A 14,076-nucleotide genomic window follows, 5' to 3' on the forward strand; every position below is an offset into this window, starting at 1 on the left:
TGGGGTCCTTCAATGGACCCTGGGCTGTCTGCCCATATATGGTATGTCCCTCAAAAGGGCACCCCTCTTCTAATTTTCCCCTTTAATGATGCGGTCCGCTTTGATCGCAGCATTCAGGGGAATAGCGGCGAAGATCTGATCTCCGCCATTAGAGCGGGGCTGCAGCTGTGTAATACAGCCTTTGCCCCGCTCCTGACAACAAGTGTGCGCATGCGGTCTGCATGAGGTGATGCAGCCGACACTGCGCTAATGAGCGGCGGCGCAGGCACTGAGGACTAGAGAACATGGGGGTGTTTTACAGTGCGCCCACCATGTTCTGTCTTCAGTGATGACAATCGTTAGTGCAGCGCTGGTTGCATCACCTCATTCTGACCGCGCGCGCACACTTGTCAGGAGCGGGGCATTGGCTGTATTACACATGTATCACACAGTCGCAGACCCGCTCTAACTACATTAATGTGTTACAGTACTAAGTTGTGCGGCTGCGAAGCTTAGTATCGAAACCATTGAACCGTTTGAGGGTTTGAAATGGTATCAATGTATCGATGCATCGTGCAACCCTACTAGGATATGCACTTCCATGTGTAGATTCAAGATTTTATTTTGGGTTATTAGCTTCATTTACTTGCAGGCTGCACAAGCCATTTATTTCAGTAGACTTGACTATACTTTCTCCCTGCTAATGTCTATAAGTAGCTGCAGGAGCAGATCCTTATAGATGCAGTGAGATCGCAAACAATATCTTACCCTAATGGAATTACAAGCGGTCTGTGCGCCTGTAGAGAGGATGTGCGTTACTCCTGTGATTACTTCAGCATCGGCACTGATTTAAAGAGGATCTGTCACTAGTTTATTAATTATCTCCTAACTAATCTAATAGGTGATATGATTCTAATTAACTACTGTGTTTTTCAAAAGCATTTATTATTTCTGAAGTTCTGAGCTTTTTTCTAAATATACTAATGTGGCTCTAATAGCCAAATAGGAGGTGACTCTTTTCACTCTGGAGGGTGTAATGTTTTCTGTATGACGCTGTCCAATCAGCATACAGCTTCTCCCAGTCCCCTGCCCAGTAACACAGCCTGATCATATCGTATACAGCTTCCATTACCGACTGTGTATTCAACTGGTGATACCTCCGGTTGTGTCACGGTTAGAACTGTGATCCTGGTGCCATGTGATAGATTAGAATCTCCTCTTTCATATGCCACCACTGTTCTAGGTGGTCCACAGCTGGAGATATGGCTATTTTGAAGTGACCACCCTTCCCTCCAGCATCACTCTCTCACACAGTGTGAAGCAGCTTCATGCGGATAGGACGGCATCTGAGGCGGTGAGGAGGCTCCACCTCAGGAGAATCGCTGCTGTTGACTCCCACTTGGCTAGTATAGCCTCATTTGCATATTTAGAAAAAGCTCATAACTTTAAAAAAAAACAAAAACATTTTGGAACACAATTTTCACTAGTATTATCAGAGTGACAGCGCCTATTAGATTAGTTAGGAGATAGGGCTTTACCAAACTAGTGACAGATCCTCTTTAAAGGGAAAGTCTCATAAAGGATCTGTACATGAGGATCTAAGAGCACGGTGAAGTTTTATTATTTTTCCATCACATCTCTCTTTCACAGTATTTGCTGGTTCAGGGGAGATTAGTGTCAGGCAGGGAATTCTCGGCTTCTGACAACCACACCCTATTGGCATATAGCGGCCATTATTTATTTCCTTTCAGATTCGCTGGAAGGTAAATTGCACCAGAAGGTGATCCTATGAGCAGGGGATAAAAAGGGCCTTGAAGGGCTGAGGTTCCTGTCACAGCCAGGAGGTGATTTATGTTTAATTAACAGATCTGCACCAAGAATTGAGAGCATGACGGCCCAGTATGAATATTTCATCAGGGGACTGAGCAGCGGGGGTGATCAGGGCATGGTGTTTGTAAATTATGCAGGCTTGTACATCTATTACAGCCCTTTGTAAAACCTTGTATGACTGTCATGGAATGCCTTTTATCAAGGACGGCCTAGGAATACGGGTGCTCATCAGCTTATATCTGATGTATGAGAGGATTGCTGAAAAGAGAGCCCCCTGTATGCAGCCATGATTATTATGAAATGCATAGTGCACGATGCAGTGCATCCTTATACCCTATATGCAGCCTCTTTCCTGGAGCTGTGATCTTTGTGCTCAGTTTTACAATACCTTTTTTCTTTACGTGGTCTCCCCCCTTGGATTGACACATTTTTATACATTCTACGCAATAGTACAAAGAATTTTAAATCCATTTATAATACATTACAAATTTAGTTTGACTGGTTCAGGGTGCAACACAATGATCTAACATTAGATCTATTGTATCTCAATTTCTGTCAATCAGAATTTGAGATGTGTACAGTAGTTGTGTTGCGGGTCCTTTAAAGATACCCGATACCTGGTCGCCAGCTTTCTTCCTCTGTTTGCTTTCATGCTGTGAAGCCTGGTACAACACTGGGAAGGTTGAACTATGCACTGTAGGTGTGATGCCGCTGATAAGCAGCCTGTAGCTCTGTGGGGACGGGCACCTCCCTGTACACACTGCCGCGCAGGTATTACACATTGTTCACTCAATAAGTAAATGAAAGGAATAAGGCTCGGTGCACACGCAGGTTGTCTACAGAAAACGTCCTCTCACCTGTTCGGTATATGTCAGCAGGTAACGCTCAGGCTTTTCTTCATGCTGGCTGTGGAGTTCGCTGTATGTTTTGCTGGTGGCACTGTTTCTCTGTGTGCAGTGGTTACGGATGGCATGTGCTGTATAGTGTTTGTATGTATTATGTTCTGATTTTATTAGTGATTATGGTGGATTGGTACCCTGATTCCTAAGATTGTGCACCCCCTGAAGGTTAGACTTCTGTTTCCAGGTGGTCTGGTTCTGAGAAGCTCCTGGGATCTTTACATAGATGTGTGTATGATATAAGTAGCTCTTAAAAGTTTTTTTGCTTTTTAGGGCTAGTGACCCTTTAGACAGAAATCATTTTTCTAAATACTTAGTATGCGTTACCAAATATCAAACATTGTTTCCAGTCTTGCAGCAAGTATGTATATCTCAGCCTTATAATTTTTTCTTTTTAATACACTGCTAAATGATGGTTCTGTACTGTGAAGTCTATACATTGTTGTGCCGCGGTCTGTTACGAGACTGGCGACTATTTAGTCTAGAGTAACTGAACAAGTCTGCCCTTGTGGCAGAGGCTGGTCATGACGATACACTAGAATGGACTGCTACCCACGCTTCTATAAATGTGACTGAACTGGTCGTGTGATATAGAGACCAAATTGAAGTTATACCTGACGATCAGATAAAGGGATTTTCTTCTCTGCTTTTTACCACTTTACCTATAATGAGATAATAAGCTTTTTATTTGACTTCACTAAGGGTGGCTGTTTATTGCTTCTTTCAGGGAGAACTTATAACCTTTTATTACTACTGGAAGAAAACTCCTGAGGCCGCTAGCTCTCGTGCCCACCGCAGACATCGCAGGCAGGCTGTTTTCCGTAGGATCAAAACCCGCACTGCTACCACACCTGTAAACACGCCATCCCGGCCACCTTCCAGTGAATTCTGTGAGTACATTCAGCGACCAGTAAAGCAAGCGTTTAACCTCAGCCTGGGTTTGAAGATCACATTCAGCGCTGGGGATGTTTACACAAAGAAACAGGACTGAACTTGATTTGTGATCAGTCTGATAATGTACACAGTCTGTTAGGTTTAAACAATTGCACTTGTGAATGTGTGAGCGTATGAACCATCGCATTACTGCAAGGTGACTGCACAGTGTGCAATATAAAGGGACATACACAATAAATCCCTATTTAAAGGGAACCTGTCTGCCGTTTTGAGGGCCTCAAAACTGCAGACAGCGGGATATAGGCGAGGGGAGGGCAATGTAACGTTGCCTTTCGTCTCGGTCAGGCAGGTTGCATGACCGTGAAACCAACGTTTAATTCCCCCAGTGCAGTGGTCGCAAGTGCCACTCTCTCCTCTGAGTGACGGCTCAAATGGAAATTAACCTGCGCTGCAGATTAAACACAGATTATTTGAGGATTTTGCTCATTGCAATGTATTATTGCGGATTACCCACATATCTGCAGCAAAATCCGCAATTTCAGATATTAAATTAACGTTTTGGGGGAATTTCTGCTTCAAAGGAATTATGCAGGGAAATCTGCATATGAAAATCTGCACTGTGTCCGGCAAATCTGCTCTATTTTGGAGCGGATTTGCTGCGGAAAATGTTTGTAGAAAATTATACCTGTGTGTATTTACCCTCTGAAACTGCCCGTTGTTCTAAATGAACGGTTATGGTAGCCTCCAATCTGTTTGTGGAGCAGCAGACACAGAATGTCGTAAAACAAACTGTGCTAATGGAGAATCCCACATCTTTCTAGTCCCGATTTTAAATAGTAAGTATGTGCTGGGAATTATTTCCATTATATACTAATAGTTCTGTGTGTATGTTCATCAATGGTAGTTGCTGCTCATGTACATGATTATTCCTGAAAGCCGGTGGGTGTTGCATCCATAATATGAACCCAATAGTAATACAACTGTGTATGTATAAATGATGGCACGAATAGTAATTTAGAGCCCCATTAAGTGCCCCCTACCCTGTAGTAGTGGGTAACACATGCGGGGAAGCCAATCTCTTGGTCGGATCCATAAGAGCAAGATACTCTGACAGATTAATTGTAGGTTTCTGAACAGTAACGATCTGCCAAAACACTGTTGTTCGCACTTAATTAAGGTGTCAATTGGTACAATTAGATGTAATATTATTATTAGTAGTTGGATTGTTTGGCACTTGCCGCAATTAAATGTTTTTTACATAAGTAATCTGATTAATAACAATTAGCAGACAGCTTCTAGGCTGCCAGGCATGGGGGGGGTGATGGTACATACAGGTGTGACGAGCAGATGTCGTCCTTCCACCATTATTTCTATTCATCCAGTACGGTATTGTCATCCTTTACTGATTACTGGAATTACCTGGATTGTATGTTCTAGGACATTAATAATTATGGAACTTTGATCACATTTCTAGCAATTTAAATCTAGGAAATGACATAAAATGATAAATAAAATGTGTTTTGCTATTTTTCTCCATTTAGTGGACTTGAGCTCCGCCAGCGAAGATGATTTTGACAGCGAAGACAGTGAGCAAGAGTTAAAGGGTTATGCTTGCCGCCACTGCTTCACCACCAGTATGTAATCTCTTTCAGTCACTTTTACATGTGTCAAGGATGTCTTATTGGTATACAGAAGCCGCGTTTGGCATTATTGTTTATTGGTACTTATCTGCTCTCACTACAGCTTCTAAGGATTGGCACCACGGGGGCAGGGAAAACATTCTCCTGTGCACAGATTGCAGGATCCATTTTAAGAAGTACGGGGAGCTGCCACCTATTGAAAAGCCTGTGGACCCTCCTCCATTTATGTTCAAGCCTGTAAAAGAGGAAGAAGATGGTCTTAATGGAAAGCATAGCATGAGAACTCGGAGGACCAGGGGCTCGGTATACAAACATTTTTATGTCTTTGTCAAAGGCTTATGTTCTTATTATTTACAATACGGCCCTGATATCTGCACTGAATACGACCGTCAATAAAATATTAGGAAAATGCATTAAATCTGAAAGTAGCAATAGTGCAATCCAGGGGAGAGGTATATCTCAAATTTCCCATGGCAGACAATGCGTTGTGTCCCTGCTCTGTAGGTAAGAGGGTTTCAGTTGGCTATCATATATTAGAGAATTGTTTATTTTTACTATATCCTGGCGGATGGAGTTGCGGCATAATACATTAATGCCCCACAGACTGGGTAATGCTTCCTTGGGTAGCCTGACTTTAAATGGGTGTCAACAAGAAAACCCCTTTCTATATGACCTATTAGGTCTTATAGATACCATAGACAGGGGTCCCCTGCTCGTGACAACACACGGCATGAGCCAAGTAGGAAGCCATTGAGAATTCCTTCCTTCTGCTCTGATGAACTCGACACGTCCATGTAATACATGATCGGCCATTTAAATTCTCGGTAGTGGCCGACTGCTGTTTCCCGCAGTGATCGCAGCTGTCTCTGCGATTTTCAGAAGCCGGATCCGTGGTGATCATTGGGCTAGTGTTTAATGTAACCGTAGCTATTACTATAGCATTACCCTTTATATTCCGTACACAAGGCTTCACAAACTTACTACCTGAATTATGTTAGGAAAAAAGTAATTAGTTCTTTTTAATCTATGGTTTCGTTTATATCATATGATTATTTCTCCTGCCAAATAGATGTCTACATTACGCAGTGGACGCAAGAAACAGACTGCCAGTCCAGACGGCAGAGTCTCCCCTATAAATGAAGACATCCGTTCTAGTGGCCGAAATTCTCCAAGTGCTGCCAGCACATCCAGTAATGACAGCAAAGCAGAGTCCCTGAAGAAGCCATCAAAGGTAAGCAGCAATTAACCAGTCAGATTGCATTTTTAATTTAGCGTAAATTGCTTGAATTAGGCCAAGGGCGGTAGTTCTACAGTAGCCTCTAGATTACTGCCCCATATGGTAGGAGATTTACAGAGTATGATCTGCCTCAGTTGTGTATCACATGTTTAACTTGTTTCTCTTTGACTGCAGAAGATTAAAGAAGAACCCTCCTCCCCAATGAAGAGTGCCAAACGTCAGAGAGAGAAGCCAGCATCTGACACTGAAGAGGTAGACAGGACCACAGCAAAGAAGACTAAAACACAAGTAAGTTTGAGCAGCAAAGTCTCGGCTACTTTATTCTAACAGTGATCCCTGTTCTAGTGATCGCAGCACTAAGCGGTTTCCACAACTCCCCATAGAGTTTGAATAGAGCGGCAGCGCGCATGCTAGACCGCCGCTCCTTTCGAACTCCTCACCACGATGGTGTGGATTGGGATCCCCATTCTCGCAACTGATGGGAGCCGCACAGATCAAACATTTATTACCTTTCCTGTGGATTGGTGATACATTTTTTTTGGTGGGGAAAACGCCTCTAAAAGGGAAACCATTATGCCTTTTGTATTTTTTCTATCGGTGTAGCATTGCTACAAACGTAATCAGCACTCTAACGAATACCCCTTTTATGTTAATACAGGAAATAAGTCGGCCAAACTCACCGTCGGAAGGAGAAGGGGAGGGTGAAGGTGAAGGAGAGGGTGAAGGAGAGAGCTCGGACAGTCGTAGTGTAAATGATGAGGGCAGCAGTGATCCTAAAGACATTGACCAGGATAACCGAAGCACATCTCCCAGCATTCCAAGCCCTCAAGATAATGAGAGTGACTCTGACTCTTCAGCCCAGCAGCAGGTGTTACAGCCGCAAAACGGAGTTCCAGCAATGGTCCCACCTGCTGTGTCGCCAGCACCTCTTTCATCAATTTCCCCTCCACCTCACAGCATTACTACTACTCGAGTATCACCATCTCCATCACTACCTCCTTCCCAGCCTCCTCAGCCCCCATCACTGTCAATTGTTCAGGCACCAGTTTTACACCCTCAAAGACTTCCTTCTCCACATCCAGCAATACAGCCACTTGCTGGGTCTCAAGGAGAACCTCAAACGCCGGTCCCTGCACAAATCCATCCTCAGTCTCCTCATCATGGCCCAGTAGCGTCTCTCCCACACAACATCCAGCCACAACCCATATTACAGTATCCAGGTTCCTCTCCACCTCAGACCTGCCCTGCTCAGGTCTCTCCAGTGCCACGAGCCCCATCTCATAATTTCCCTCATAACACTCAGGGACCACCAAATGCTCAGCCTCTGCTGCAGACACCGCCCCAGCCTCCACGTGAACAGCCTTTGCCCCCAGCACCCATTACCATGCCTCATATTAAACCTCCTCCCACTACTCCTATTCCTCAGACTCCTACACAGTCTCATAAACATCCTCCCCATTTACAAGGACCTTCTCCATTTTCTCTGAATTCCAATTTGCCACCTCCTCCTGCTCTTAAGCCTCTTAGTTCACTGCCTGCTCATCACCCTCCTTCTGCTCATCCTCCTCCTTTGCAGCTTATGCCTCAGAGCCAACAACTTCAGGCAACAGCAGCACAACCACCAGTCTTGACTCAAAGCCAAAGCCTTACCCAGACACCGGGGCACCCTCAATCAGGGCTTCATCCTATACCTCCACAGCCATCCTTCTCACAGCACTCTTTCATATCTGGAGGCCCACCATCTATAACTCCACCAACTTGTGCTCCTGCTCCTACCCCAGCTTCCTTACCATCAGCATCTCCAAGTCTTCAGCCACCATCGTCTGGTGCAACCTCTTCAGCAACTTCTGGTGTCTGCGTTCCTGTGGTATCTCAATCACCCAATCCACCGCCTCTGCCACCAATACAGATTAAAGAAGAGGTACCTGATGAAATTGATGAACCTGAAAGTCCGCCTCTTCCTCCTCGGAGTCCATCACCAGAACCCATTGTTGTGGATTCACCCAGTCATGCCAGCCAGTCTGCAAGGTTTGGATGCAGTTTTTGTTTGGTTTTCCTACTTTTGTGTGTTGTTTTTTTTAAAGTTATTTAAAATTTTATGTAAAATATACCACTATCACAGGAAAAGAATGCCCTTTAAACATTTGACTTTGTTAACCAGGATATTACAGATCTCTAGTCGTTCAAAACTTATAAGTGTTTTTTTTTCCCCCTGTAGATTCTACAAGCACTTGGATCGTGGTTACAACTCCTGTGCTAGAACCGACCTCTACTTTATCCCTCTGGGTGGCTCCAAACTGGCAAAGAAGAGAGAGGAAGCTGCTGAAAAAGTAAAAAGAGAAGCGGAGCAAAAAGTCAGAGAAGAGCGAGAACGAGAAAAGGAAAAAGAAAAAGAGAAGGAGAGAGAACGGGAGAGGGAGCGAGAAGCTGAAAGAGCCGCAGTATGTTTTCTATATAATTTTACATCCCTGCTACTTTTGAATACAGTATGTACTATATTGCAGTCTTTCAATGTTTCTACCCTTTTGTTTGTACAGAAGGCTTGCAGTTCTCATGAAGGTCGTCTTGGAGATTCCCAGATGAGTGGCCCGGCTCATATTCGGCCTTCGTTTGAACCTCCAACAACCATAGCTGCTGTTCCCCCTTACATTGGGCCAGATACACCTGCCCTGCGTACCCTAAGTGAATATGCTCGACCGCACGTCATGTCCCCTACCAACCGTAATCATCCATTCTTTGTTCCTCTTAACCCCAATGACCCTCTCCTGGCGTACCATATGCCAGGCTTGTATAATATGGACCCTACAATGCGTGAACGGGAGTTGCGTGAGAGGGAACTGCGGGAACGTGAAATCCGGGAGAGGGAGCTGCGGGAGAGGATGAAACCTGGCTTTGAGGTGAAACCACCTGAGCTTGACCAACTTCACCCTGGTGCTAACCCCATGGAACATTTTGCTAGACATGGTGCACTCACCCTACCCCCAACGGCAGGACCACATCATTTTGCTGCTTTTCATCCTGGCTTAAACCCACTTGATAGAGAGAGACTGGCTCTGGCAGGACCACAACTACGGCCAGAAATGACTTACCCTGAAAGACTGGCAGCCGAGCGAATACACGCAGAGCGCATGGCATCACTTGCTAATGACCCATTAGCTCGGCTGCAGATGTTCAACGTCACGCCTCATCACCACCAACACTCGCACATACATTCACACCTCCATCTTCATCAGCAGGATCCATTACATCAAGGTGAGTTATGGCAGATAAGTCTGGGGGGGCAGGGTTACACAAGGACATCTCTATTTGTCTTGTCCACCTTCTTTTCGCCTATTTTATTTAATCTGTAGGTGTGCATTATTTATTTGTCTTCAATTTAATTCTGTTTAGGAAACTTTCCCAAGTATAGTTTGAACACTTTAAACAGGCCTGGTTCTGTTTTTCTGATTTGTCTGGAAATTTTTGAAGTCTGCTGCGATCCTGATAAGGAGACCATGTTAACTTTCTTAAAGAAATGACTAGTAGAAATACACATATATTGGATAGTTAAACTGAGACATTTATAAATCACACATGTATTTTAAAGTTGTATTAATATGTTTCTAGAAAATACAGTCGTCTTGCTCAAGTGAATCTTCTATAAGTGTCTAAGACTATGTTCACAAGCGGCAGATTTGTTTCAAAAAATTTCTGCCAATATGTGCATGGATATTTGCAAGGCCTATTGAGATGAATGGGGCAGTCACTCAAATTTCTGCAACAAAATTGCTGTGTGTGAACAATACAGTACCCTTAAAGGGTTGAAGCGATTGGTCTTTTGTGAACCTGTTGATCTGGAGCTCATTAAAGAGGATCTGTATCTACAGCACATTTATTAGTGCAAAAATCTGATTAATATAGCAGACAAGGACTGGTTGCTAGGGATATACAGCTTGACAACACTGTATAAAAGGCTCTAGTTTACAGGCTGGATTACCATTATGCTGCCATTCCCCATCTCAAACTGCCTTATTAATCAGATTTTTCTAATATTCTTGTTTTACTGAGCTTTGTTGTCCCCCATGCCTAGTAATCCTTCAAAATATCTAACCAATTTTTCCTTATATGTGTAATATTCTAGTTCTCTTGGACCACCCCACATTTCATGGAACTGTTGTATGTGAATTGAATATCAAAAACTTTATTTGCACAGGAAATTAGGTTTGAGTAAACCTATTCCATTCCATAGGTAGAAAAGTCAGTGGGTGTTAGACGTGTAGGTGAGCTGTTATTAAGATAATTGTCCATGACCCCTACATGCCAGGAACTGTTGCCCTTTAAGGAGAAAACTGAAAATTTTTCTGGTTTCTTTGTAAAGCATTATAAGAATAGGACTTGAAATCATTTACCTTTATAAAGTTATTTTCTGTCTAGGTGTTGACACATTAGTGTTCATTGGCTTTTGCTGAACTCTTGACATTGTAGTGGAAGATTAGAGGGATGAAATATGTTGAGTGTTTTTATTAAGTCTTGTTACTCCTTTAGCACTATGGCTTTAATGCCACTTCGTGTCACCCCAACAACAAACCTTTAAAGCTTTTGTTGTTGCCCTAAGAGGAACATGACAACATTTGCCCTCTTAATTGTTGGCTCTAGATCAGTCATTCCTATCAGGAGTACATGAGGAGAAGGTTGGGATGCAGTACTGTGGGGGCTAGTTAATGGTTGGGTTGGTCTTCTCCTGGGTAGTTACATGGCCTGTTCGTTTTCAGCTACCCCAATTGTTAGGACAATTTTTTTTAAATACTGTTGTTTTGACCCTACTTTCCATATCAAAAAAAAAGTTGAACTTAGTTCAGTTCTCTTTTTCACCAAATAATCTTATTTTGGTGGGATCAAAATCCATGTGTGTTTCTTATATGTGATGGAGGCATCTTACGATGTTATGTGTTTTCAATAGAATGCTGCTGTAACTCTAAGTCTTGGCCGGGGATGGCTGAAAACGGGACATGTGTTCCAGTCCACTTTCCTGGTAAATAAAAGCAACCATTTTAAAAAGGGGGAGAAGAAGGACTTGGGAGAGCGGGAATATCTTCCAAAATGTGAAGCGAGCCCGTGAGCCAAAAAAACTAAAAAAACTTACAAAATGTCTAGTGGAAACTTTTATAAGCAGCCTTCTCTGACTTATCTAGATGTGTTTGGATTTGCTGTAGCAGCAGTGGTTCCGGTATCTCCAATCTTGGTGCTGAGGCAAAGGGGTCAAATTGACCAAATTCAAAGAAATACTTTTGAACCAATTTGTGTTCCATCTAAATATGACAAAAATCCGCATTTGACCTGGGGAATATCTCCAAGCTTTCCCAACTTCACTAAACACTCAATCTGCCATAACTAGTCAATCATCTTAGAGTAGCTTGGTTTGGACTACCCACATCTCTGAATGTCGGTCCAGACCAGGCGATTGCCTGGGATTCTGCTGCTGGGATCTCCCCAGCTTCTATCGTCAGTGAAGCCAACTAGCAGATGCTAATAATCCCCGGTAGGGAAATGTAGGTTCACACAACTTGGCTCTGGCTAATTAGAAGGAAAGTGGGCACAGAGTATGGGACACCCACTTTTACCCTAACTGATCTAATGGAGCATATGGAGAAGGACTGTTCAATCTGACTGACAGCCGTGTAAGCATATCTTCTCTGATGGTGCACATACATTTTGACAATTTCTAATTTTATTTTTTAGTAACTACAAACAGGAGAAAATCTAATAATGGAGAATATTGTTCTGGAAACTGTCAGCAGAATATAGGTCACTGCTCACAGCTTCTGGTCTATGGAACAGCAGTCTCGCTCTCCCACTTGTACACTAAACCATTCCAATAAGAGCCTAATGCTAGTTTCACATGGCCATAATATGGACACATTTTACCGTTTGTGTTCGGGCTGAAACACCCGTTACACTCGTGGCTTTACTGAGCCACGTTTAGATCATCATCGGGGGGGGGGGGGGGGGGCGTGCAATGTCTTATGTGGAACAATCCTAATCTGCTTAGGCACAGATTTTATTTTTTGGCAGTACTAGAAACCTCCTGGCTCTACCACATACTAGCATTATTATTATTTTTTTCTTCCTCCGACTTTCCTGCCTTCCCTCCCAGCTTGGGCAATGACCTGGCATCATCCTGCCACTTCCTGACTGTATCATGTATCCTCACAGCTATTGTAGTAGACACATGTACAGATGGCGTTTCACTAATACAGGAAGTCATTGACAGCCAGGGACAAGGTGACATCGGAACGTGTCGGAGGGAGGGTTTGGGTGGATGACACAGCAATTGTTAGGTATTGCTGCAAGTGAAATTGGGCTTCAGAATCGAGATTCACCTCTACGATCATCAGAGCAGTTCTATTCAATACCATCAATCTGACTGAAATGACAATCCACCCTTACTAGTCTCCTGCTCCTGAGCACAGGATTCCGGTACTGTGGCTGTGGGAGAACCACTATTGTTTACATGGCGCTAGTCTGTGAAGACCACTGTATGGTTTTCATTTAAAATGCAATATATGAATAATGGAACTTGAGCTGTGTGACCATCTTAAATCCGGTTATTGACCGCACATTCACCATCTAGAGCCTAGGCATTAATCCTCTTGGAGGTGGGTTAAGGAGACTCTGTCACCACATTAGAAGTGCCCTATCTCCTATATAAGAAGATCGGCGCTATAATGTAGGTGACAGTAATGCTTTTTATTTAGAAAACGATCTATTTTAAACCACTTTGAGTGATTTTTAGCTTTATGCTAATGAGTTTCTTAATGCCCAAGTGGGCGTGTTTTACTTTAGACCAAGTGGGCGTTATACAGAGGAGTGTATGACGCTGACCAATCAGCGTCATACACTTCTCTCCATTCATTTACACTGCACTAGCGATATAGTTATATCGCTATGTGCAGCTTCATACACAAACACTAACATTACTGCAGTGTCCTGATAATATTTAGTGTATTCAGAATCCTGACACTTCTGAATCTTTTCTGTGAGATTCCAGCAAGGCAAACGTAATCTCGTTTGAAATGACAGGTTACATCGTAATCTCGCGAGATTACGTTTGCCTTGCTGGAATCTCACAGAAAAGATTCAGAAGTGTCAGGATTCTGAATGAACATCACATCCAGGCTGGTAGTGATGTATATTCATTATCAGAACATTACAGTAATGTTAGTGTTTGTGTATGAAGCTGCACATAACGATATAACTATATCGTTAGTGCAGTGTAAATGAATAAAGAGAAGTGTATGACGCTGATTGGTCGCTGATTGGTCAGCGTCATACACTCCTCTGTACAACGCCCACTTGGTCTAAAGTAAAAACACGCCCACTTGGGCATTAAGAAACTCATTAGCATAAAGCTAAAAATCGCTCATAAAGTGGTTTAATATAGTTTTTCTAAATAAAAAGCACTGCTGTCACCTACATTATAACGCCGATCTTATATAGGAGATAGGGCACTTACAATGTGGTGACAGAGTCTCTTTAAGATCTGCACATTTACTTTATTTAGTATCAATCCTGAGTTGGAGTTACCGGACCCTTGGATAGAATTGTTGGATCTGCCCTG

At 43.2% G+C, this 14,076-nt stretch overlaps 1 protein-coding gene and 1 long non-coding RNA gene across 13 annotated transcripts in view; one reads left to right on the plus strand and one right to left on the minus strand.

Annotated features, from left to right (window-relative positions):
• The window catches only part of RERE (arginine-glutamic acid dipeptide repeats), a 288,010-nt gene that overhangs the window by 266,310 nt on the left and 7,624 nt on the right, over positions 1 to 14,076 (plus strand). For 9 of the 11 annotated variants that reach the window (XM_075839693.1, XM_075839692.1, XM_075839695.1 and 6 more), the window contains 9 exons: positions 3,436 to 3,598; positions 5,144 to 5,236; positions 5,346 to 5,545; positions 6,312 to 6,473; positions 6,654 to 6,767; positions 7,138 to 8,507; positions 8,698 to 8,920; positions 9,017 to 9,731; positions 11,419 to 11,490. In XM_075839693.1, coding sequence (XP_075695808.1) covers positions 3,436 to 3,598; positions 5,144 to 5,236; positions 5,346 to 5,545; positions 6,312 to 6,473; positions 6,654 to 6,767; positions 7,138 to 8,507; positions 8,698 to 8,920; positions 9,017 to 9,731; positions 11,419 to 11,490 — 3,112 coding nt within the window. The remainder of the gene's footprint in view (positions 1 to 3,435; positions 3,599 to 5,143; positions 5,237 to 5,345; positions 5,546 to 6,311; positions 6,474 to 6,653; positions 6,768 to 7,137; positions 8,508 to 8,697; positions 8,921 to 9,016; positions 9,732 to 11,418; positions 11,491 to 14,076) is intronic. The other 2 variants (XM_075839700.1, XM_075839698.1) reach the window with 1 other exon arrangement.
• The window catches only part of LOC142661949 (uncharacterized), a 257,736-nt gene continuing 248,899 nt past the window's right edge, over positions 5,240 to 14,076 (minus strand). Inside the window, exon 10 of one of the 2 annotated variants that reach the window (XR_012850844.1) lies at positions 5,240 to 5,477. This is a non-coding gene — a long non-coding RNA (uncharacterized LOC142661949). The remainder of the gene's footprint in view (positions 5,478 to 14,076) is intronic. The other variant, XR_012850843.1, reaches the window with a different exon arrangement.

Source organism: Rhinoderma darwinii, chromosome 10 (assembly GCF_050947455.1).
Source record: "Rhinoderma darwinii isolate aRhiDar2 chromosome 10, aRhiDar2.hap1, whole genome shotgun sequence".
Taxonomy (NCBI): domain Eukaryota; kingdom Metazoa; phylum Chordata; class Amphibia; order Anura; family Rhinodermatidae; genus Rhinoderma; species Rhinoderma darwinii.